At 34.7% G+C, this 22,297-nt stretch overlaps 3 protein-coding genes and 1 long non-coding RNA gene across 7 annotated transcripts; 3 read left to right on the forward strand and 1 right to left on the reverse strand.

Annotated features, from left to right (window-relative positions):
- The first annotated feature begins 10,537 nt into the window (after positions 1–10,537).
- Positions 10,538–11,654, forward strand: LOC120134292. Its single transcript, XM_039150741.1, has 4 exons — positions 10,538–10,646; positions 10,763–10,984; positions 11,163–11,232; positions 11,606–11,654. Exons 1-4 carry the CDS (start codon positions 10,538–10,540, stop codon positions 11,652–11,654), a joined length of 450 nt encoding a protein of 149 aa, XP_039006672.1.
- A 420-nt stretch (positions 11,655–12,074) lies between these two features.
- LOC120134066 lies at positions 12,075–12,770 on the forward strand. Its single transcript, XR_005517147.1, has 3 exons — positions 12,075–12,293; positions 12,426–12,463; positions 12,729–12,770. It is a non-coding gene; the product is annotated as an uncharacterized LOC120134066 (long non-coding RNA).
- A 112-nt stretch (positions 12,771–12,882) lies between these two features.
- Positions 12,883–14,289, forward strand: LOC120134293 (coilin-like). Its single transcript, XM_039150742.1, has 7 exons — positions 12,883–12,924; positions 13,019–13,090; positions 13,176–13,274; positions 13,396–13,446; positions 13,552–13,563; positions 13,862–13,991; positions 14,117–14,289. The coding sequence occupies exons 1-7, from the start codon at positions 12,883–12,885 to the stop codon at positions 14,287–14,289; spliced, it is 579 nt and encodes a 192-aa protein (XP_039006673.1).
- Positions 14,290–14,631: 342 nt separating this feature from the next.
- LOC120134401 (protein-tyrosine-phosphatase MKP1-like) lies at positions 14,632–17,822 on the reverse strand. 4 transcript variants are annotated; one of them, XM_039150832.1, is made up of 4 exons: positions 16,501–17,821; positions 16,152–16,467; positions 15,041–16,097; positions 14,632–14,939 (listed from the first exon to the last, which is right to left on the reverse strand). In XM_039150832.1, exons 1-4 carry the CDS (start codon positions 17,612–17,614, stop codon positions 14,868–14,870), a joined length of 2,559 nt encoding a protein of 852 aa, XP_039006763.1. In that variant the 5' UTR covers positions 17,615–17,821; the 3' UTR covers positions 14,632–14,867. The 4 variants fall into 4 exon arrangements, with proteins under 4 accessions (XP_039006763.1, XP_039006764.1, XP_039006765.1 ...); XM_039150833.1 differs by having other exon boundaries at positions 14,632–14,948; positions 15,042–16,097; positions 16,152–17,822; XM_039150834.1 differs by having other exon boundaries at positions 15,041–15,998; positions 16,152–17,821.
- Between the last annotated feature and the right edge of the window lie 4,475 nt (positions 17,823–22,297).

The raw sequence follows: 22,297 nt of genomic DNA on the forward strand, positions 1-22,297 counted from the left end.
GAAAAGACGAATGCAGAAAGAAAGCTTTGAAAACTTTGATCCCTCATAAAGTTATTCATTCATTTCATTCAGCAACTTGTAAAACTTTGCCGCTTCAACATTTGGCTCTTTATCACATCCAATTCTTCCCGTCTCAATGAAATCATCAACATCATTGTCACAATAATTTTTTGTAACATACGGCTAATGATTGTGCATATTAAATGCATCTCGTAACATCCCTTCCATCTCATATTCTCTGAAAGTTAGACGGTGAGAAGGAGCAGGATAAGTCGAATAACTCGTGGAAATAGATCTATCTGATACAAACTCTCTATGAAAGATCCATTTTCTATACCCCCGAAAAAATCCAAAAACAAATAGATGCTCGTACACAACTTCACGAATGTGCCAGTTAATGTTGACACAGTTCTTACAAGGGCAAAGAAACATGTTCTCTTGGCTTGCATTCAAAAAAGCTAAATTTAGAAAGTTTTCGACTCCATTTCGATATTCGTCGCTAACCCTTGAGAAATCCATCCAACTCTTATCCATTTCGTATTTCTAGAGTTTCAAATTCAAATGTTAATTGCTAATAATATAGATAAATTTAGAACCTAAACAGAAGCATTAAATTATCATATTTAGTGCGAAAGGTTTAAGAAATAAATAAAAAGAATAACCCAAAAGGACAACCAACTTAAGGCCTACTCAACATTTTCTCAGTGAAATGCATACTATTTCTCAGTGAAATGCATCATTGTTAGAGGTTAGAATTCCAATGACAACCCACTTAAGTTCTAGTAAACTATGCGACACCAATAATAATTTAGTACACTTGACTTGACAATCTTAAAGCAACATAAAAATACTTTTCTTAATGAGTGTCATGGACAAACCTGGAAAATGTTGAATATGATGCTCTTTCGATGAACCAGAACCATAAATGTTTGGTGATCCGCAACTAACCTTAGCGAGGCTTTACTGAGAAATCATAGATAGTTACATTTAAGCTTAATTCTAAAGTAAAGGCCAGAATTAAACATTCCATGCCACTTCGTATTAATTATGAACCTCTGTAATAAACTAATATATGCATGCCAATTAAATATTATTTTTCCACAACTAATATAAAGTAAACTTAATACATGCATGCCAATTAAATAAACTAAAATAGCAACTTATAATGTGTTCCGTAAGTATGTGGTGCTAATACCACTTATACCTGTGCAACTCGATCAAACTCTAACATCACCAGTGATTTCCGAGGTTCAAAAACTTTCAAGAACATGATTTGCTTCAATTCTTAGACCAGAATATAAGCAGACAAACTAAAGGGACCTACAGAAGATACATATTTCATTTAGACAAAGTACAAAAGGGAAGTACGTAAACAAGATTGATGTTTTAAAAAGATTGCAACTCCAAATAAACTGTTCTAAGTTCAAGTAATAATACATTTAGTAACTCCAAATATACCCCTTCCCACAACATTGTTAAGATCTATAAAACTTTTTACTTACATTTTGAGCAAACAAAGCCGATCATGCAAGAAACAGTTATTGAACCAGTTTTCCATAGTTTATTAACTATAAATTGAAAATATAAATACAACAACCAAAAAATATTTGTTAACAACAATACATCAATAAAATATTTAGACTTTCCAGTTTTCCATGAAACATTAGTTTATTAGCACCAAAATAAAGCGATGCATAAACCATAGCCAAAGACCAATACATAGTCAAAAGAATATTACAAAAATAATATTTATTAACCAATGAGATCCTAATCGTTAAAACTTGACATGTTAAACACGAAGGCTTTGGGTTAAAATCTTGGGAAAGGAATAGGGAATCATGAAATCAAAAGAGGCATGAAGAATAAAACAAAGTACAGAACCTTTAAATTATTTGTTGGTATTCTTATCACAGGCCATCAATGAAATGAAATGTTTTATTTGGAAGGTAAAATGATCATTAAATCTAATTCAGTTGAGTAATCCATTTTTTGTCGGTATTCTTATTTCTATATAAATTTGGGTACCCCACGGTTTCCTAGCAGTACGGTTCTGAATTGCTTTCCTATGGTGGTGAATACTCCTCCCCCACAATGCATCCCCTTGACAACAGCGGAAAACGTCGACCTGACGACGAACTTAGCGGTTCAAGGGAGGAAAAATTAGAGGAGAAAACCGAGGGTTTGCAAGAACAAAGAAGAGGCCGAGACTCAAAGAATGACTCACATTGCAGTTGAGAGAAATAGGAGGAAGCAAATGAATGAACATCTGGCTGTTCTACTCATGCCTGAATCTTATGTCCAAAGGGTATGTTCTTCTTCCTTTCCTTTTAGTTCCCAGCCATTAAAACTCAGGATAAAGGACAATATACAATTCTATGTAGGGATGCCTTGGTAATTATGATGAACATGTATAACACGGGTTTATATACTAAATTGATGTTATCCATATTACTCGATAACTAATTGATGTTCTTAATAGAAATACAATTCTGATGTGATTCAGTACAGTTCTGAAAAGCTGGACTGATTGAAGTCTAAAGTTCAATAATAGTTTAGCATAATGTTGCAGCAAAATCTATCAGAGCTTGTCAAGGTGAAAAAGTTTCAACTACAATCGGTAAATTTTTAAAAGAATTATATTATTGCCTTTTTCTTTTATTTGGATTATTCTTTTGTTTGCTAGTCATGCAAAAGCTGAAAATTATAAAAGAAAAAGTTGTTCCTCTAAATTATGGTAATAAGAAACATCAAAGGATACTGTAAATTAGCCATTTTTCTCCCAAATCAGAAGTTTAACATAAATCATTTTCATTTTTGCATGTGCAGGGTGATCAAGCATCCAAGTTGGTGGTGCCATAGAAGAACATTTTATTTTTAATATATCGAAGGCAAAAGTTAAGGTTTTTTTAAATAAAATTGCAATGGTTACCTTTGTCTTGAGGTCATGAAGAACATCCCCTATAGTGCTCTGCTTTGGCAATCTTGTAGTATGAATAACTACACGAGAATTAACATAAATTATAAGAGGAACAAAGCCTGACAATACACTTTGAAATAAACAATGATGGAAGCCATTTGTAGCTCCTAATAAACAAACACATTCATAGTAGAGATGTAACACCCCCAACTCATATCCAACCCGAATACGAATCCGAGGTGTCACATTGACTAATCAAAGCACATACTTTTATAAAAGAAACCATAGAAAATTTAAAACTTTTATTTTATAGAGTAATTCTTTTACATAAACATGTTTAAAACCTTAATCGACTCCATCAGAGCGTACACATTTAATGACTTAATTACATGCCAACATACTGAAGTACATAACAAAACATACTTTACAAACTATTTCTGATCTGAACTTTGTGTGAAGATATGTTGCTCTACAGATCCGAAGCTTGATCTTCTGACTTATCCACACCTACGTGTAAAAAACTTACACGCTAAGTCATAGACTTAGTGAGACATGTAAATACATAAAGTAAACTAACAAATGCATAAACATCCCATGTAACACATATTATACCTATATACCTATTAAACCCATCACTTACCGGTTTATCCTTACTTATTTCCTTAACATTGATTTAATTCCATCATATGAGCATATATTGAACATAAACATATAATATAACTTCAAACACAACAATACATGAATAATTACTATGATCATATCATACATAACCATATCACATCTCATATCACTATTACCCATATACACTTGTTACCATTATTATCATATGATCCTAACTTATCACTTATACATATCACATATCACATGTACCATTTCATGAGAAACACACATATCATTATATCAAATTATGGTTTCTTTTCAAAGCCTATGCACACTATTGAGAACTTAAGGTATGTGAGTACATAGAGGTTGTGCACAATGCTGTCACCACAGCTCATATAAATCCCACTAGGGACGCGTAGAATTTGTCCCGAAGGACCACGTAGATGTCCCGAAGGACGACATAGATGTCCCGAAGGACGACATAGATGTCCCGAAGGACCACATAGATGTCCCGAAGGACCACATATAACACATATGTCCCGAAGGACCACTATGTCCCGAAGGACCGCGTAGACCCTCGACTCTTGGCATGCCAACTATACCTATAACTCTCATAACACATGACATGGGCATTATCTTTTACCTCATTACACATTTACATATTCACATAACATAGTTCTTTCACATAGCTCTTTATCACTTTTCATATGATCACATAGTCACTTAGTTTACTTTCACGTAGCATTTTCCCATGAAATTCACATTATTCATCCTTTTCACACATGGTCACATCACATAGTTCTTTATTTCATTTCATATATTTCACATATACCTTTTTCTCATATGTATATAACATATTATCTATTATCTTTTAAATCATATTATCTATGCATGTAATCTTATGACTTATTATCAATATCTCATGATCACATGACCTATTATCATAAATACAGGCATTTACATAGTTCACACATATAGATGCATTCAACAATTAGACATATGCATTTTCTCCTATACAATACATCTAACACCATATCACTACATGTTTATGCTTTAATACTTATATCATATAATGCTGGAATTAGACTCATCACAAGTCTTAATTCCTTAACATAACATACACTTATGATCATGTACTCACCTGGTCTCAATGAACCCTCTTAAATTCTTATTTCTGTTGCGTATCTTACTCTGTCGACCTATCCGAACTTTGCTTTCGATCGATGTCTACACAATCATATATATATATATATACTATCAGTATCCAATTAATATACTTTAATCTATCATTTCATAGACTGAATAATGATTTATTTCATTTCCCATTGAAGTGCATCAGTGTATTCTACAGTGCATCAGTGCATTCTACAGTGCATCGATGCATTCTTTAATAGGTGCATCGATGCACTACCATGCATCGATACACAATTTACATTCGATGTTTCCATTTTAAGGGGATGCATCGATGCACTCCTCATGCATCGATTCACCAACTGTACTCGATATTTATTTACTTGAGAGTGCATCGATGCACATTGAAGATGCATCGATGCACACAACCCATAAATTACATTTTGAGCCCGAAAATTTTTACTTTGACCTCAAATTCTACTTATTAACCCCTCCTTATGCCTTAAAACTTATCTATACATGTATAAACCTTCTTATAACACTATAACACTTCATCATCTCACATAATTCACCATAGTTCTTGAATCAAAGAATTGCATCTAATTTTTACATGTGTTCTTAATTCAATTCTATCCCCTCTAACTTCTTAATTAACCCTTTGACAAGTCAAATCCATCTTTAGAACTTCAAAAACCTTTCCATAACAAAAGTTCATTTCTCAACCCTTAATCAAATATCCTTTTTAATTCTCTCCTTTTGGTGTTTTAAGCTTATATAAGCTTTCCTTAAGCTTATATAACACTCAAGGAATAAAACCCAACTTAAACATTAAAGAATTAATCATAAAAATTAAAACTCACCTTTGAGGTTTGAACTTGAACCCATGGGAAGAAGAAATGAAAGAGGAAAAGAAGAGTTCTAGATAACTCTTCACATCCCACGTGTCTACTCTTAATAAGGGAAAGAAAAATATCTTTTAAAACTAATTACCATAATGCCCTTTACTTATTCCATAATTATGATTTAATTCAATACTGAAATAGTCCTATTTAAATTCTTGAACTTATCAATTTCCTTAAATTGATCCTCAAATTCCAAAAATTCTCATTTTAGGCACTAACCCGAATTTTGGGATATTACAAGAGAGGCACACACATTTTGATTTTATAGGAACTGAAGTAAAACCAACAATGAGATCAATCAATTAAAAGTAATCCACATCCATAAGACCCGCAAAACTGCTTCAAATTTTAAACTTCAAACGTAATCTCTAAATTATTTATAATGCAGAAAACCCAAAACAACCGGGGAGGGGGTATTACTGTTAAAGAAATTGTGGGAAGTTTCATCCATACAATCGATACATACCTCTATAGTACTCGCCGGTGATGGCACGACGATGGGACCGATGACGTGAATGTTGGACGATGGGACCGATTTGCGTGAGGGAGAGCTGATGGAGGGTTTACGAAGAGAATAAGGATCGGGTTTCAATCGGGAAATTTAGGGATTTTAAACTATATAATTGTACTCTATAGTCGCGTTTTCTAATAAACGCCACTAATGTCGAAATCATTTGCGGCATTTGTGTTCAAAAAATGCCACTAACATATGCCTATTTATCGGCATTTTCATAAAATCGTTGCTAAAGTTCTATTATATTGCGGCATTTGTATAAAAACGCCGCTATAGATTATATCTACTGCGGCGTTTGTACAAAAATACCGCTAAAGTTCTATTATATTGTGGTGTTTGTATAAAAACGCTGCAATAGATATAATCTACTAGGGTGTTTGTACAAAAACGCCGTTAAAGTGCTATCCTTGTAACGGTGTTTTTTTGGAAAAACGCCGCTATGGATTACCTTATTGCGGCGTTTTTGGATACAAACGCCGCTAATTTCATTAAATTGTATAAGATTAATTGATTTTAAATATTTTATTTTTTCTCTACATAAACTTAATTTACTATCATATAGCTTTATTTAATTAAAAACAACCATAGATTTTAATTAAGACACACGTTATGCATACAAATACTTAACAACAAAATACATTCAAATTTAGAAACATTAAAATATGCATTAATAGTCTTAACCATATTGTTCACTAGAATTTAGTCTTCATTGCTCCTTCGTGGGGAAAGGACGTAAGAAAGCTATTTTCCTTGTTTGACGACACATCGTTAAGTTTTTCCTCTGTGAAAACTCTATATGGAGAAACTCTTCATCCATTTCACCAAATAAATCCCCTACCTCCGGTTCACCAAGAATACTCCTTGCGCGCTTCAGTGCTTCACTTGAAACAGATAACGACCTTCCACCTACAATATGAAACTTGATTTGAGTTGGCTTGGGAACAAAATCAAACATAAAAAAAATTAAATAGATGATAGAAACGTTTACTTGGACTAACAATAAAGGAAACATCGTCTTCATTGAGGATAGTTATTGCTTTTGCAATTGAAGATTCTTTCAACGCCACAAAGTTACCAAATTTGGCTCTATCATCGTTCTCAATAAGCTTTGAACATTCTATATGTGTGTGATCTATTAAATTTTACAGTAAAAAAAATATAGCGCCGGAAACTTTCAGCGATTAATTATTACCTTTATTTAGGAGATCAACCATAGAAGGGTGTTTTACAATAGGAGGGTCTTTCGGGTCATCATCGAGTTTCAATGGCAAGTTCGGACTGATAGCCTCCCAACGATAATTTGATCCATCGTCAGAGCAAAGACGCCACGTGGACATTTCGATGATAATTTTTCTTACTGAATGCAACACATGCTCTTTGTACCACAACCATTTGTTCACGTTTTCAAAAGCTATTAATTTCCTATTCGGAAGCTATTATTCTTCTATTTGAAAGTAGAAAAACAATGCTCCCAATTAGCAGTAAACCAATAAAAAAATATGTATATATTCTTTTCCTATTCGAAAGCTTTTATTTTTCTCCATTACGTTAGCTTTCTGGGTTTCCCCATTTTCAGAATACCAAGAAAAATTAAATGAAAAAGTTCAGTAGTGAGAGAAGGGATCAAACCGTGCAATCGTGAGATAATTGTTCGTCGGTGAGAGGGCCGATTTGGTCGCCAGGACAGACAGAAGATGACGTCGCCTGGAATCGTCTGAGGGTCATTGTTGTACTAGAGAAATCCCTTTTAGGGAAGGATCATTGAAATAATTTTAAGGATCATGCAGGAGAGAAGAGTAAAGCATATATTGACCATTTGGAGGCATTTTTTAAAAAAAGCAATCATAGTACATGTTTTTGCGGCGTTTTTATAAAAATGCCACTATAAACAAACATATTGCGACGTTTTTACTATAAACGCCGCTAAATTATTACTCTATTGCGGCGTTTTTACACAAACGCCGCTAAATTATTACTCTACAGCGGCGTTTGTTTGATAAACGCCGCTAAATTACCACTCTGTTGCGCGTTTGTTAGAAAAACGCCACTATAAACGACCCTGTTCCGGCGTTTGATCTACAAACGCCGCTATATTTCCACTCTATTACGGTGTTTCTTGAAAAAACGCCGCTAAAGTATCATTTTGTAGCGTTTGGATTGTAAACGCCGCTACATGCTTAAATTTTGTGGCATTTACCCTAAAATGCCGCAAAAAAAGGCCGCTACAGAACACATTTGCTGTAGTGACGAGAAATTTTGTTCTAACTTCACGTTACCAATAATAGGATGAGACCGGTTCGATTTTGTTCTAACTTAAGTGTTTATATCGACTGACTTTATGCTTTTATATCATTAAGCATTTAGATCGATTAAAACAAATTACTTTAACGGTAAAGTACACAAATGGTCCCCTGGGTATGAGGTGTTAATTTGTTGAGTCAATCGACTATTAAAAGTTACAAAATAATCTCCTGATTATATGGGTTGTTTTTTTAGTTCCCTGACTATTAAAAGTTATAAAATGGTCACCTGACTATTCATATGTTTCAAACTCGTATTTTTCCGTTAAAAAATGACGACAATTTAAACTGGATGTTGACTTGTTGATTGAGATATGATAAAATCTTATCTCAAAATCATTTCAGTTGTATTTTGTGGATCAACTCTCCGTTTATTTTATGCTATGGAGCAAGTGCTTGAAAGTAATGTCAGTATCAATATACATCATTAAAATATGATTTTATCATAAAATCAACAACCGTATTGCCTTCGCGTCTGATGAGCTTGAATTCTATCGACCAAGATTTGTCATAGAGAGCAGCGATTGCACGTACAACGGTAAAAGGACTCTTGTTGGAAGGTGGAGAAAGAAGCTTTATCGTATCCGCATTATCATTCTGAATAATGATACGTTCAAAACCATGATCCCAGGCGAGATGCAGACCCTCGAAAACACTCCATAATTCGGCATTGAGGACGGAGGATATGCTTAGATTCCTCGAAAACGACATAATGTTGTGGCCTTCATGATCTCTAATACAACCTCCTATAGAACCATAGGCTGTAATACAAGAGACAGCAGCGTCAATATTAATGCTGATCCATCCGGGGTTAGGAGGTTGCCAAGATATCAACTCCGGCAATGGAGAGAGTTCAATAAGTTGGGATCCGCAGAATGATTACAGAGTTTAGTCCAATATAAACTTTGTTGTAGAAGAGCTTGAATATCCATCTTGCTATTACAGAAAACTAAGCCATTTCTTCTTTTCCAGCATTGCCAGATAATGGAGGCGAACCAGCGACACCAAGAACCATAAGTTGCATGGCAGAGGCGATTGCAGGAGATCCCATGAAGGATCCAAGCTTGCAAAGGTAATTGGAAAAAATCATTTACAATAAGCTCTTGAGGGAGAGCAGTCCAGAGGCTGCGAATAGCTGAGAAATCTCGAAAAATATGGATTAGAGATTCCTCATGAGCACCACAAACATGATAAGGGCATCAATGGTGAGGTGACAATCAGCTCGGTTGGCATTAGACAGAAGTTGATTCTGCACAGCAAGCCACGAAGTCTCTCAGGAATTTTTAGATTCCAAATTGTTTTCCAAATCGGATTAGTAGGTTGCCAACTATTTTTTAAAGATCGATGAACGTAAGCACTGTTAACCGAGAAGGTATGGATCGAACCTTCATTCACACAAAAATAATTATATTTATTAAAATAAAAAAATTATAATTTCTAGACGTCGGAACATCTCCTCTGTGGCAATCAATCATTCATAACTCGAAAGTCGCTAACTCACAATAGAAAAACCGCCAAACCCCGGCAGAGGGTTTATGCAACGGTGGCCAAATTAGCAAAGTTCACATTTCTTATTTCTCTGCAATTCCTCAGTCATCGGAAATGGAGACGGCAAGACTCCGTTTGGTGTTCGATGATCCGTACATTCTCAGCAAGTCGCAGGAGAAACAAGGCCTAAAACGAAGCTGGTTTCTCCTTAAACCCCAGCATCAAACAATCTTCGATCTTACCTCTGATCTTCTCTGCATTTTCGACCTCCGTAAATCTTGCCCGAACGGCCTCATCCTCTGCGCAAGTCTCTCTATCCATCTCACACTGTCATATATTGCCTTGTCACGCTATTAATTTTTCATTGCAGATGGATGGCTTCGCTTTGCCTCCTTTCGAATCGGCTAGTATTTTAAAAGATAAAGATATAGTCAGGTTAGTGTTTTTTACTCTTGTAATTTGTGCATGCTTTATTTTGTATAGTTACTCTTTGTTTATTATGAAAACAGTGTGAAGAAGAAAGGAAGGAAAACGACTGAGATTATCAAGGCTGCTAATGATTTTAATTCTTTGGAAGATTTCGAAATTGTAGAACGACTGCCTGTGGATACGGGTGTCAAGCTTCTAGCTAATGCCGAATTTGATAAGGAAACTGGGGGATATGAAAGCAAATCGGAAGAAGATGAACAATAACGTGTATCATTGGAGAATCAGCCTCAAATTGAAAGCACTCCTATCAAAAATATTGTTTAGAAGAAAAGAAAGGCTCGGGATAAACTTCCCCGTTCGAGGCAAGTTACTTTATACAATCACATTAAACCTTCTTATTTTACTTGGTTTGTCAGGTGCCTGCACTAGTAATTGCTTATCATTTTTAGTTTTGACAGTATGTTACATTTATTTTCAGGAAGAATAAAAGCAAATTGGCTGGTGCTGAGAAATCTCCGGTTTCTGGAGATGATGGAATTGATGTTCATCCAAAGAAAAGAAAAAGCTCTCATAAACAAAAGGTTGTCGCCAATGAAAAGGTTGTTGAGAAGGACAAGGCAGTTGACATACAGGGAGAACCAGAGAACTCAAGTGGCCCTGAAATTGATGAAAGTACTGATGATGAAACCAAGTTGGGGAGGTAATATCTGTCTTGACAATGTAGGTGATTACAACATATCTTACGGGAGAAAGAGAGATTTAAATAATGTTTGGAATTTATATACCTTATTTTGGTTTTGGTTCATCGTTTGTGCAAAATAATTCTCTTTCAGCCTTGTTGACTGGTATTTCTTCATTTGCTTGTTTCTGCTTTACAGGTCCTCCCAGCTTCAAAACACCGATAAAGAGAGTGCTGATGAACCTACGACAACTACTGAAGTTAAAAAGGTTATTTATTGACTTTATTGTTTTGAATGGAATGAATTAGGAGTTTCTTGTAAGTTTCATCAATGTCGGAGATGGTATCGTGTCTCTTAGAAAATTGATTTATGAACATGTGTCCATGAAGAGTCAGTGTCATTGTTGGTAAGATCAATAAACCCAAGCCATGCAGCTACCTAATGCATGCATCCATGTCACGTAACATAGTTAGATGTTGATAATTAATGTTCCTGGCTCAGAATTTAGAATTGTACTTTCTTAATTGCTTGATAATATCGTAACTTTCAGTTTTGTCAACTGATCTTGGTGGCCTTTTTGCTTTATCCCATATTCCAGTTCTAACACATCCAATCCTTCCGTTTTATTTCTTACCGTCCAGCTTCCTAGTAGAAGTGCACGGCGTAAAAAGGCTAAAAGGAGATGGTTGAGGGAGCAGGCTAAAATTGAAAAGGACTTTAGGTAATATAGTCTTTAGAAATTTCGTAAAGTTATTTTGGGCCTTTTAAGGTCAAGATTTTTTATCTTTGGACAAGCGGTTCTAGCAATAAAGAAATAATGCCTACGTATAAATGATTAAAGTTGACAATTCAGAATTTGCTTGCATACCATAGATTGATGGACAATTAATACGCTTTCTTTGGTTTTATATGATTATGAGCATACTATACATGGACGTAATTGAGAGTTGGTGTGATTTCTTGTTTATAGTAAGATGAAGAGTAAAGGTTACAAGTTACATATTCTAGTACATGAGTGCATGCAGACATTTGTGTGTGATATTTCTTACACTGTTTGGTAAGCCATAAAATCTGTAAACTAATGAAGCATATGTATGGTTTGTTATATACCTTTAGAAAAAAGAAACTCCTACATCATTGACTTCGATGATAATTATGTTTGATCTGATTTGCAGCTGCATGAAAAAGACGACCAGTAATCACCTTCAAAAGAAAATATCAAAATTTCAGAAGACTGTGGACATCCAATCAGCAATAATGATGTCAAGGATAATGTGTTACCAATATTAGTAAGGCCAGGACATATTCGCTTTGAGCCCTTTGAAGAAGGTCTTGTTTCTCTCTCTTTCTAGTTCTCGAGACTTAGCTGGGTGATATTAGTGATCAGCAATCTGGATTTACAACATAAAGCTTGAGAAATGATTTACAATCAGTCTGACCTGTGTTCTTGTTTTCCCGAAGATGCAGAGCAAGCTGTCCAAGAAAGTCAGATTTCAGTGGTATGCTCTTCTTTTGTAGTTTGTGAACTTTGCCACGTCTCTCTCCCTTTTTCCCCTTTTTCGTGAAATTGCTTTGAGGAGGTGTAGTATCGAGGGAATTGGGGGTCAGAGTTAGGGTGGCACAGAGATTATTTCCATTATATGGTGATCATATCTTAAAAGAAGGGAAGGGGAGGGAGGGGTTGGTTCGAGGTGAAGGTGTTATTTTGGTTATATCCTACTAGCTTTTCTGTATTTCTTCTTTACATATTTCCTTTCTTTTCAGAAAACCTTTCAATGGAATGGAATAACCAGCAAGAAGAAGGGTAAAAAATGGGGTATGGAGAAAACTCCTTGTATGAAATGGAATGGTGACGGTTTTAGCCAATTGAGTTCTGAAATGGTGGACGTTAAAGAAAACGCCACTGTGACTGATTGACATGGACTTTGATAAGCTTACACCCTATTCTGGCTTGCCTAAGGTATATTTTGTTTTTTTTCCATATATTTATTTTGTATTAATATTCTTCAGGGATAGAAGCATTTTTTCCTTTTTTTAAATATATATTTTTGCAGGAGGGAGATTTAGTTGCATATCGTTTAGTTGAGCTATCATCAACTTGGACCCATGAGCTTTGCTCCTTCCGAGTAATGCTCTTTTCTAATTTTAGTTGTTTTATTGTTCCTAATCTTATTGGCATTGAATTTTGTGTTTACATAATTATGCTTATAGGTTGGAGAAATATCACAATATGACGCTGAATCCAGCAGGATAAAGCTATTACCAGTGCCAGGATATCCAAATGCTTCGGAGAAGAAAATAGATCAGGAGGTTTCTGAACTACCAGATACATCTCTGTACGGAGAAGATGAGTCATTAGAGATATGCGACTGGAATTATATATTCCTTATTTGATCAGGGATTCTTTTGTTTCCCTGTGCCTCTGAAATAGGTAACAGTATTCAGAGACTTGTCGAATCCTTCGCCTTGCATTGTGCAACATGTTCTCTCAAATATTATAGTTACGCTTTTGAAAAATTTCCATTCATGTTGATAATTCCTTTGTTAATCTGTGTACTCTGTTCTTTTGACAACTTATATATTGTAGCCTGTGAAGCAGGTAGTCAGCGTGCTACATGTTTTCTCATGCGTTATAGTGATTCTTATGGAAAATTTTCATGCATGTTGAATGACTATTTGGACAAGTCAAACTCTCATTCAAAGTTACTGGATCAGGAATGCATTTAATTATAGAACTACAGCATCGTAGGATTCACATATCCTGTAATTCATCTGTTGCAAAAATACATACCAGGGCTGAGATCTAGCTGCTGTTTTGTTTTTGTTGCTTTTGTGCTTTCTTCCGGAGTGCAGAAAGCTAACAAGAGAAGCGTTTTTTTTTTCTTTATTTTCTCCAGATTGATTATTCCTCTCTAATTGATGTCCACCTTGTCAAGCATGGAAATCTGAATACCACAAAAGCAATTGCTGATAGCAGCAATGAGAATTTTGCACAGGATCAGGATGTTTTAACAAGACAATCAAATGGTAACAAGTGGCCTCTGCCTCAGCCACACCTCCTGCACAAGGTATGGATAATTCTCATCGTGTTAAATATCAGGTTATTGAATCGACAACTCACATAACGTTTTCATATTTTTCTAATGGTGCAGTAAATGTATGGGACGAAATTAGCGAGGGTTTGAGTGCAAAGAAGGCAGAGCTCTCTAAAGAGGATGGTTGGAGTCAATCAGATATTTCAGGTAGGAGCACCTGGTCATATAGGCCCCTGAGATGCAGTGCCCTTGGCCCCTCTATGGCCTTAAAAGCTCAGAATGGGATCTGAAGAATAGCACCAGCATCAGTTTTAGGTGTATTTCCTCTGTTTTTGAACCTTCGAAAGAGGAGAGTAAGGCAATTTTGTTTGGCTTTCGCTTTTGCTTTCCCATGTAAACAAATGTTTCAGGTGCCATCAAAAGGTAATGAGTTCTGTATTTTTTGCTGTTAGACAGGCAACTTGCTGGAAACTCTTGATTTAATCCAGTTTTATATGTTTTATTAAACAATCACCTCAAATTTATGTTCTATTTTGGTAGATAATGCAAATAAAGGAGACACGTTCCTATACAAACAACAAAGGAACAACTTCACTGCAACTGAAGAGATATGATCTCAAAACTACTTATTGCAACTTGAGCATTTATTTCCAGTTCCTATATCACTAGTGTACAACAGGGCTTTGATTTCTTTACATGTTTTGTTAAACAAATACCTCCGTTGTTATTGACATACGCTGAACAAGCAGATAGCAATCACATTACACTGCCTGGGCTGCAATTTCTACATTTCCTACATTCGTCTAGGGTGTTCGAGAAAGATCATTACCAACCCCTTCAAAGAGACCTCACATCATGGTAGACCAGTTCAGCCTTTCGGAATGATAAAACTGTCGAAAAGGTTCAGGAACTGCTCCGGCTCCTCGCCTTCTCGAACTATCTGCATGTCGAGTAAAATATCCCCGTTAAATTTACTTGTCTAGCTCATACACATTAGGTAATAACATGAAACCATGGCAGTAAAACAGTAAACCAACCTACCTGTATAGAGGCATTGAGAGGAAAATCCATTTTATTAAGAAAGTCGCGCCCGATAGATTCCCAGTCCCTGTGTGTGCCATCACAGCTTAAAAGTTGACTCTGCTCTTCTTCACTCCCCACTTTACGGCCTAGCCAGACATATAAAACACTAGAATGGTCACTTACACCCGAGCTCGATTCGGAAGCCAACAACATATATGTTGCTGTGGACTCGAGGATGTGAGATCGATCCATCTTGACGTTATTGAGTGAAGGCCACTGATACAACTGATGCAGAGCCGAAGTGATTACTCCGGTAGGTTGAGCATGAAATTCTCCATATTCCTTTTTATGTTCAGTTCGACTATGTGACTCGATACTAGCAACAGCTTCAACATCTAACATTAACTCTTCTCTATTATCCTCAGGTTCATATTCAGTACGATCTAGGTCATTCATTATAGTATCATCCAAGTCGGGCAGAGAAAAGGACCAAGACTTTACGAGTTTACGAGGGACTGGTGCATCCGCTGATGGTAACCACATGCGTGGTGGAGGATGACTCCCCCTGCGCTCTGCAAGTGAGGGTGAAGTACCTTTACAGGGCAGGCAAGGATTTTCGACTCTGAAAGTAAGACCGGAAGAAAACGACTTTTTCAATGATGGGAAACTTTCTTTATATGGTAAAAAAGAATTCACTGTTGAGGAATGTTTGATTGAAGACAGATCAGTGGCTTCCAGGCCAGAAGGCGAAGGCTGTTGAGAAGACCAATTCGAGGATGAGGGTGAAAAAGTAAACGAACTGGCATAGTCAGATGTTGAAGGTGAAAGTGAAGGAGATTTGGAACTGAATTTCGAGCTGCTGGCTGCAAAACAAGAAAAGGAATTCGGTGAACCGCAAGGAGAACTCGGTTCCAATGGAGAACCGAAAGGAGTGACTAACTGTTCTTCTTCATCACAAGGATCTTTACTCTGAATCAAGTTGCGATATGGGGAACAATCAATGGAATCTGGTGAACCACATGGAATGATCGACGATGACTGTTCTTCTTCATCACAAGGATCTTTACTCTGAATCAAGTTGCGATATGGGGAACAATCAAAGGAATCTGGTGAACCACATGGAATGATCGACGATGACGATGGAGATGAAAACGAAACAGTATTTTCCTTGTCCTTACAAGTGTCTATAACCACATCTGATCTATCATTGACTGGAGTCAAGTTACAACCCAGTTTGGATGATTTTACAAACTCTTTCATGATTCCACTAGCAAACTTCTGTCTTAGCCTACCCCATCCATTTTCTCTCGCAGGAAGGCAAGTTTCAGATTCCGTGTTCGACACCGAAAAAGGTGGAACAACTCCACCAGCAAGAGCTTTATGGTAAAGTTCAAAATCCAAATCATAATCATCTACCTTCCTTTGACCGACATAAATTTCGCTTACTGCAACCGTGTCATCCTTGGAAGCCAACTTAACTACCTTCCTGCCCTCTGCGCTGTTGCAACCATCTGCCGAGAGCTGTCCACTAGCAAGGGCATCCCAGAATTCCAAAGGCTCATCCCCTTCTCTCACAGTTAAAAAGGGATCTTTTGCCTGTTCATACCGAATAACCTGATTGGCAGCCGATGCAGCGCTATTCGACATCACATAGCTGCATCTCTTTCCAACCCAAACGTAAACAGCACAGGGAACATGCACAACAAACGCCCCACGAGAGTCGAGTGCGTGTTTACTTGGATGATCTACCATTTTCGGCACAAGATGAAGAGCGTCATACGGGGAATGTGGAGCCATCCTATACATCCTAAGCACAGAATTCGGGCTAGCAGGGACAGCATGAACCCTCTTCTGGCACTGCAAAAGTTGGAAGGCAAACCCTGTATTCGGATTCGTCACCCCTCGAGCCGCCTTCACATACTGAAACGCATCCTCGAAGCTCTGGCCTTCCCTCCACATGAGATACGCAATAACCAGAGAAGACGATCTCGAAACCCCCTGGCAGCAGTGCACCAGCACCTTCCCGCCTTGCTCCCGTACATCTTCAAAGTAATCGAAAACATCATAGAGAATGCTGGTGATGTCCTCGGACGGGGTATCTTGTAACCAAAGTGTTTTGTAAACAAGATCATGCTTGAAATACTCGGGACAAACGAAGCCAACGCAGTTTAAAACATGAGTAATCCCATTTGTCCTCAGGATTTCCCTGTTCTTAGCAACAGCATCACTCCCTAAATAAACATGTTCAGCTATCCTGGAACACTCTTTATCAAAGAAAGCCAGCTTATCTTTCCTCAACAGAAACTCCCTATTGGAACCAGGATTGTCAAGGGGCTTAACCGATGCCCTCGGAGTCTGGGGATTAGGCCAAACACCGAGATCATCGGAACCGGCTTTCGGCCACTCTTCTACCGGCCTTCTTGTTATAGATAGCGGAGGCAAACAAGACCTCCCCTTCGCGTTCATAGGCGGTTTAGGGTGAGGCTTTCCCGGTGAACGGTCGTTCCAAGAGACCGACCGCAGATACGGCTTACGAGCAGCAACACCGGCAGCTGCCTTGGCATGCCGGTCTTTTTCTTCTTCGCTTAACATATCAAATAACCAACAAAAAAGAAAAAAAGGAGAATTCAAACTAAAATTCCAACAAATGAAATGACACCCATTAAAGGATGGTTCCAGGAAAGTGCATTCAAAATGAAAAATATATAGCGATGTTGACAATGAAGAAAAGAAGACAAATTTCTACCAAAACCCCTTGACTCTTCTTTCTCATTCTTTGTTTAATATATTTTTTCTTCTAAGTAGATATACAAATTGAAAGAATCAAATTCAAATACGAATATGACCGAGTAAAACTTGAAGCTGCTAGTCTTACTTGTTCATTTACCAATCAAAATCCAACTGCCAAATACAGAAACAACAAGGAGAAATAATATATACATAATTTTGTTTATTTTTATTTTAATGTAGCTGAGACAGCCTGAGATTGTTGAACATAGAATTACCTGAAGTCCACCCTGGAAGAAAAATATAAAACTGCTAATTTACTACCAAAAAAATAGTGAGTCGGATGGGACGAGTTATATGAAATAGCCACTGGGAGAAGAGTTTGTTTGATTTACGGTATTATACGTACGTCCGTATTATATTTATTTACTTATTTTACTGAATGTATTCAGGGACGGTATAGATTCGGTAGAGCTGATTTTTTTTATCTGTATCCTATCGTAAAATCTATTTTTTTTTATCAGAATTTGGTTTGACCTGGTATTTGATGATTTTTTATCCAATTCGAATTTTTGAATTAAAATTCATTTTCAACCCAAAACAAATATTTTTTTTGTCATTTTTATTAAAAAATTATAAAGAGAGACGTTATAATAATTATTTTTTTATTCGATAAAATAGAGAGGTAACGGAGAGTAATTAGAGTTAATTGCATCATATTTTCTCAAATATCATTTTAAATTATCCCTAAACTTTTCAATATTTTAATTTCATCCCTGAACTATGACTATCATTTTAAATTAGTCCTCAAACTTTTGAACATTTCAATTTCATCCTCAAACTTTTTGAGCATTCCAATTTTATCCCAAATTATATGCATAAAGTAATCACATCCATCGTTAGTAGAATCGTTAGGCCAAGTTATATTATTACATGTTTGGAAAAAAATTAGGTTAAACTATGTTGAAACTAATTAAATATCCGGATGAATTTGGGGATGAAATTAGAAGATTCAAAAGTTTAGGGATCAATTTAGAAAAAGGGTCATAGTTTAGGGATGAAATTGAAATAATCAAAAGTTTAAAGAATAATTTAAAAATGAGAGTTATAATTTGGGGACATGTGATGCAATTAAATCTAATAACTATCTTTAAACATGTAGAGAAGAATCATACTATCATTTCACGTCAAATATTTTTCATCACAAGACTTTCTCTTTCAGGAAATTTCATATAATCTTTCAAATAACTTCATAAAATATGACCAAGTGAAAACATGTAAAATCGGAATCTCGTTCTCATCTTTAGATAAATTATTATTTTAAAAATTTAAATTAATAAAGTGTTATCATGTTTAAAGTTTGTTGTAGAGATGACACAACTAAATATAATATTCGTTTAGGGTTTTTTTTTTTTGTTGCTGAAGAAATTATAATTTTTGTATTACGGAGACGACACAACCTCTAGCATATATAATCATCGACTCATATAAAGTGAATTTGCAAGATCAATGGTACGACTGCATGTTCTTTCAAATAATCAAGTATTTTTGTTCCCACTCCATAGCTGCATGTTTATATGTCTGTGATGATTGTAAAGGATGACATATACATACTTTCATAGATCTACAAAATAATAAAACTATTCATTTGTACTTTATATTTTCAATACATGCTTTGTTCAAATAATATATTTTTATTTACAACAATTCATAAACATATGATTATAAAAAAAAATCAAACTGCAATTCATTTATTTATTTTTAAAAATTTTATATTTTTATTTCATCAATAAGATAATATTCGATGTTGATCATTAGTGTTATATAAGATAAATATTTACCTAATCAACAACTTTTCTAAAATAAGACTGACATCTTTATCTTATACAGTATAAAATAATATTATTTTAATAAAAATGTTAAATTAGAAAAAACAAAATGTATTTGTTTTGGTTAGAAAAACTCATAAACCAATGATTATAAAAATTAGAAAACGCTTTTCAGACCACAAAAGAAACAACTTTGAGTTTTTCTTAAAGACGGTTAGTTGAGTAATAATAAGTAGTAACAGATTTAAAAATATTTTTTAAAGTTAATATATATATATTAATAATATTTTTTATGAGATAGATATAAATAAAATTTAAGGATAGAGACTATTAATAAAATAAAAAATTAATATAAAGAAAGTTTGATTTCAAGATAAACACATACACACTCTAAAATAAACATACGTCCGTCGTTAATTGTCCCTTCAACAGCTGAATGAGGCAACGATGAGCTATGAGATTAACATAAACATCAATATGTCATTTCTTACTCTATCTTCTCACATGCCAACATTTCTATTCTCGAATTTATATACCATATTCGTAAAATGGTTTTATATGTCGATATAAAATTTGAATAGTAAAAAATATTTTTTTTATAAAAAATTTAAGTTCGAATAGTTATATTTGTAGAATATATATAAATTGTTATGAATTGATATTTTGAATTCAACAATAATAAATTTATTCCTCTCGGTGAAATATGTAAAGTCTTATTAAACATTAAAATCAGGAATCAAACATGAATAAATTAAGTTACTATTCAAGGACAAAATTAAACGGAAGGTGAAAGGGCCTAAATCTTAGTTTAATTCAAAATTAAACCCTTCTCATTTTAAATGTTATTCAGATTAAATTTTAATTTCTTTACTTTTATTTATTTATGAACCATACCTAGATATGTATTTTTTCTAAAATATCAATAAAATATGATTTTAATATTATTTTAAAACTAAAATTTAGTCCATATATTTTTACGGAATTGAGTCTATGTACTAACTTTATTTGAAAATCTAGATTTTTTTTCTCTTATTTTTTTAATTTTATGATTAATTTCTAATATGACATCTATAAAAGTTCAAAAAGTTTTTCCTTTGTGTTTACAATTTTATTTTATCAATTTGACATATAAAAACCTATAAACAAAAATGATGGAAAAACTATATTATTTAACGGGCGATTTTTTTATTTATTTTGTAAGATCAATAAACGTATGTTGACTAAAAAATCTTTTACATTTTTCATAGCTGATATGTTTATAATTAACACTAAAAATTAACATAAATCTTTACCTTTATGCTTTAAAAATAATGTAATGTCAACCTTCACTTTTGAAAAACCTTTTTCAATTAAAAAAATTGTCAGTCTTTCATACCAAGCTCTAGGAGCTTGTTTTAAACCATAAAGCCTTTTTGTCAACTTAAGAACATGATCCAGAAATTTTGAATCTTCAAAACCTGGAGGTTGTTCCACATACACTTCTTCCTTTATAAAACCATTTAAAAATGCACTTTTAACATCCATTTGATATAATTTAAATTCATGAAAACATGCAAATGCTAATAACATTCTAATTGCTTCCATCCTAGCTACGGGAGCATATGTTTCATCATAGTCTATGCCCTCTTCTTGAGTATACCCTTGAGCAACAAGTCTAGCCTTGTTTCTCATTATATTACCACTCTCATCAAGCTTATTCCTAAATACCCATCTAGTACCTACAGTAGATTTATTACTAGGCCTTTCAACTAATGTCCATACTTTACTTCTCTCAAATTGATTTAATTCTTCTTGCATAGTCATAATCCAATGTTCATCTTTTAATGCTTCTTTAATATTCTTAGGCTCTATGCATGAAATAAATGCAACATAATTACAAATATTTCTAAGAGAAGATCGAGTTGTTACCCCTTTGGATGGATCACCTATAATCTCACCATCCTTGACATAGTTGTACTCTCTTGGATAAGATACTTCCCTTTCTTCAATGGTTGGATTCTCAAGAGGATCATGAGTTACCTCATCTTTTGTTTCTTCATTTGATGATGGTTCTTCAACGTCATGTCTAACTTTATTTGTATTTATAATACCTACATCATCATTCATACAAGAATCCTTCCTCGGAAGGGGATTATCATCGAAAACAACATGTATAGACTCTTCTACAACTAAATTTCTTTTATTAAATACTCGAAAAGCTTTAGAATTTAAGGAATAACCCAGAAAAATTCCTTAATCACTTTTAGCATCAAATTTGCCAAGGTTTTCTTTACTGTTGTTTAAAACAAAACATTTACATCCAAAAGGATGAAAATAGCTCATGTTAGGCTTTTTATTTTTGAAAATTTCATATGGAGTTTTCTTTAAAATAGGCCTAATCATTACTCGATTTACAATATAACAAGCGGTATTTGTGGCTTCCACCCAAAAATATTTTGGCAAATTATTTTCACAAAGCATGGTTCTAGCCATTTCTTCTAAAGTTCGATTTTTCCTCTCAACAACTCCATTTTGTTGAGGGGTTCTAGGTGCTGAAATGTTGTGACTAATACCATTAGAATTACAAAACTCAGTAAATCCAAGATTTTCAAATTCAGTGCCATGATCACTCCTAACACTAGTTATAGAGTAACCTTTATCGTTTTGGATTACTTTTGAAAACGTGATGAATTTTTCTAATGCTTCATCTTTAGTACTTAAGAATATAACCCAATTATAT

The sequence above is a fragment of the Hibiscus syriacus genome, unplaced genomic scaffold (genome assembly GCF_006381635.1).
Source record: "Hibiscus syriacus cultivar Baekdansim isolate YM2019G1 unplaced genomic scaffold, ASM638163v2 tig00110597_pilon, whole genome shotgun sequence".
NCBI lineage: Eukaryota > Viridiplantae > Streptophyta > Magnoliopsida > Malvales > Malvaceae > Hibiscus > Hibiscus syriacus.

Excerpts from the sequence above, each read along its gene's own strand:
- LOC120134292 (XM_039150741.1), top strand. The coding sequence starts at position 10,538 with ATGAACAATAACGTGTATCATTGGAGAATCAGCCTCAAATTGAAAGCA. Across the intron at positions 10,647-10,762 it reads GATAAACTTCCCCGTTCGAG|GAAGAATAAAAGCAAATTGG; the intron begins GCAAGTTACTTT and ends ATTTATTTTCAG. Across the intron at positions 11,233-11,605 it reads CAACTACTGAAGTTAAAAAG|CTTCCTAGTAGAAGTGCACG; the intron begins GTTATTTATTGA and ends CTTACCGTCCAG.
- LOC120134293 (XM_039150742.1), top strand. The coding sequence starts at position 12,883 with ATGGACTTTGATAAGCTTACACCCTATTCTGGCTTGCCTAAG. Across the intron at positions 13,091-13,175 it reads ATGAGCTTTGCTCCTTCCGA|GTTGGAGAAATATCACAATA; the intron begins GTAATGCTCTTT and ends TTATGCTTATAG. Across the intron at positions 13,275-13,395 it reads AGAAGAAAATAGATCAGGAG|GTAACAGTATTCAGAGACTT; the intron begins GTTTCTGAACTA and ends CCTCTGAAATAG.
- LOC120134401 (XM_039150831.1), bottom strand. The coding sequence starts at position 17,614 with ATGTTAAGCGAAGAAGAAAAAGACCGGCATGCCAAGGCAGCTGCCGGT. Across the intron at positions 16,098-16,151 it reads TCATCTCCATCGTCATCGTC|GATTCAGAGTAAAGATCCTT; the intron begins GATCATTCCATG and ends ATATCGCAACTT. Across the intron at positions 14,940-15,040 it reads CTCTCAATGCCTCTATACAG|ATAGTTCGAGAAGGCGAGGA; the intron begins GTAGGTTGGTTT and ends CTCGACATGCAG.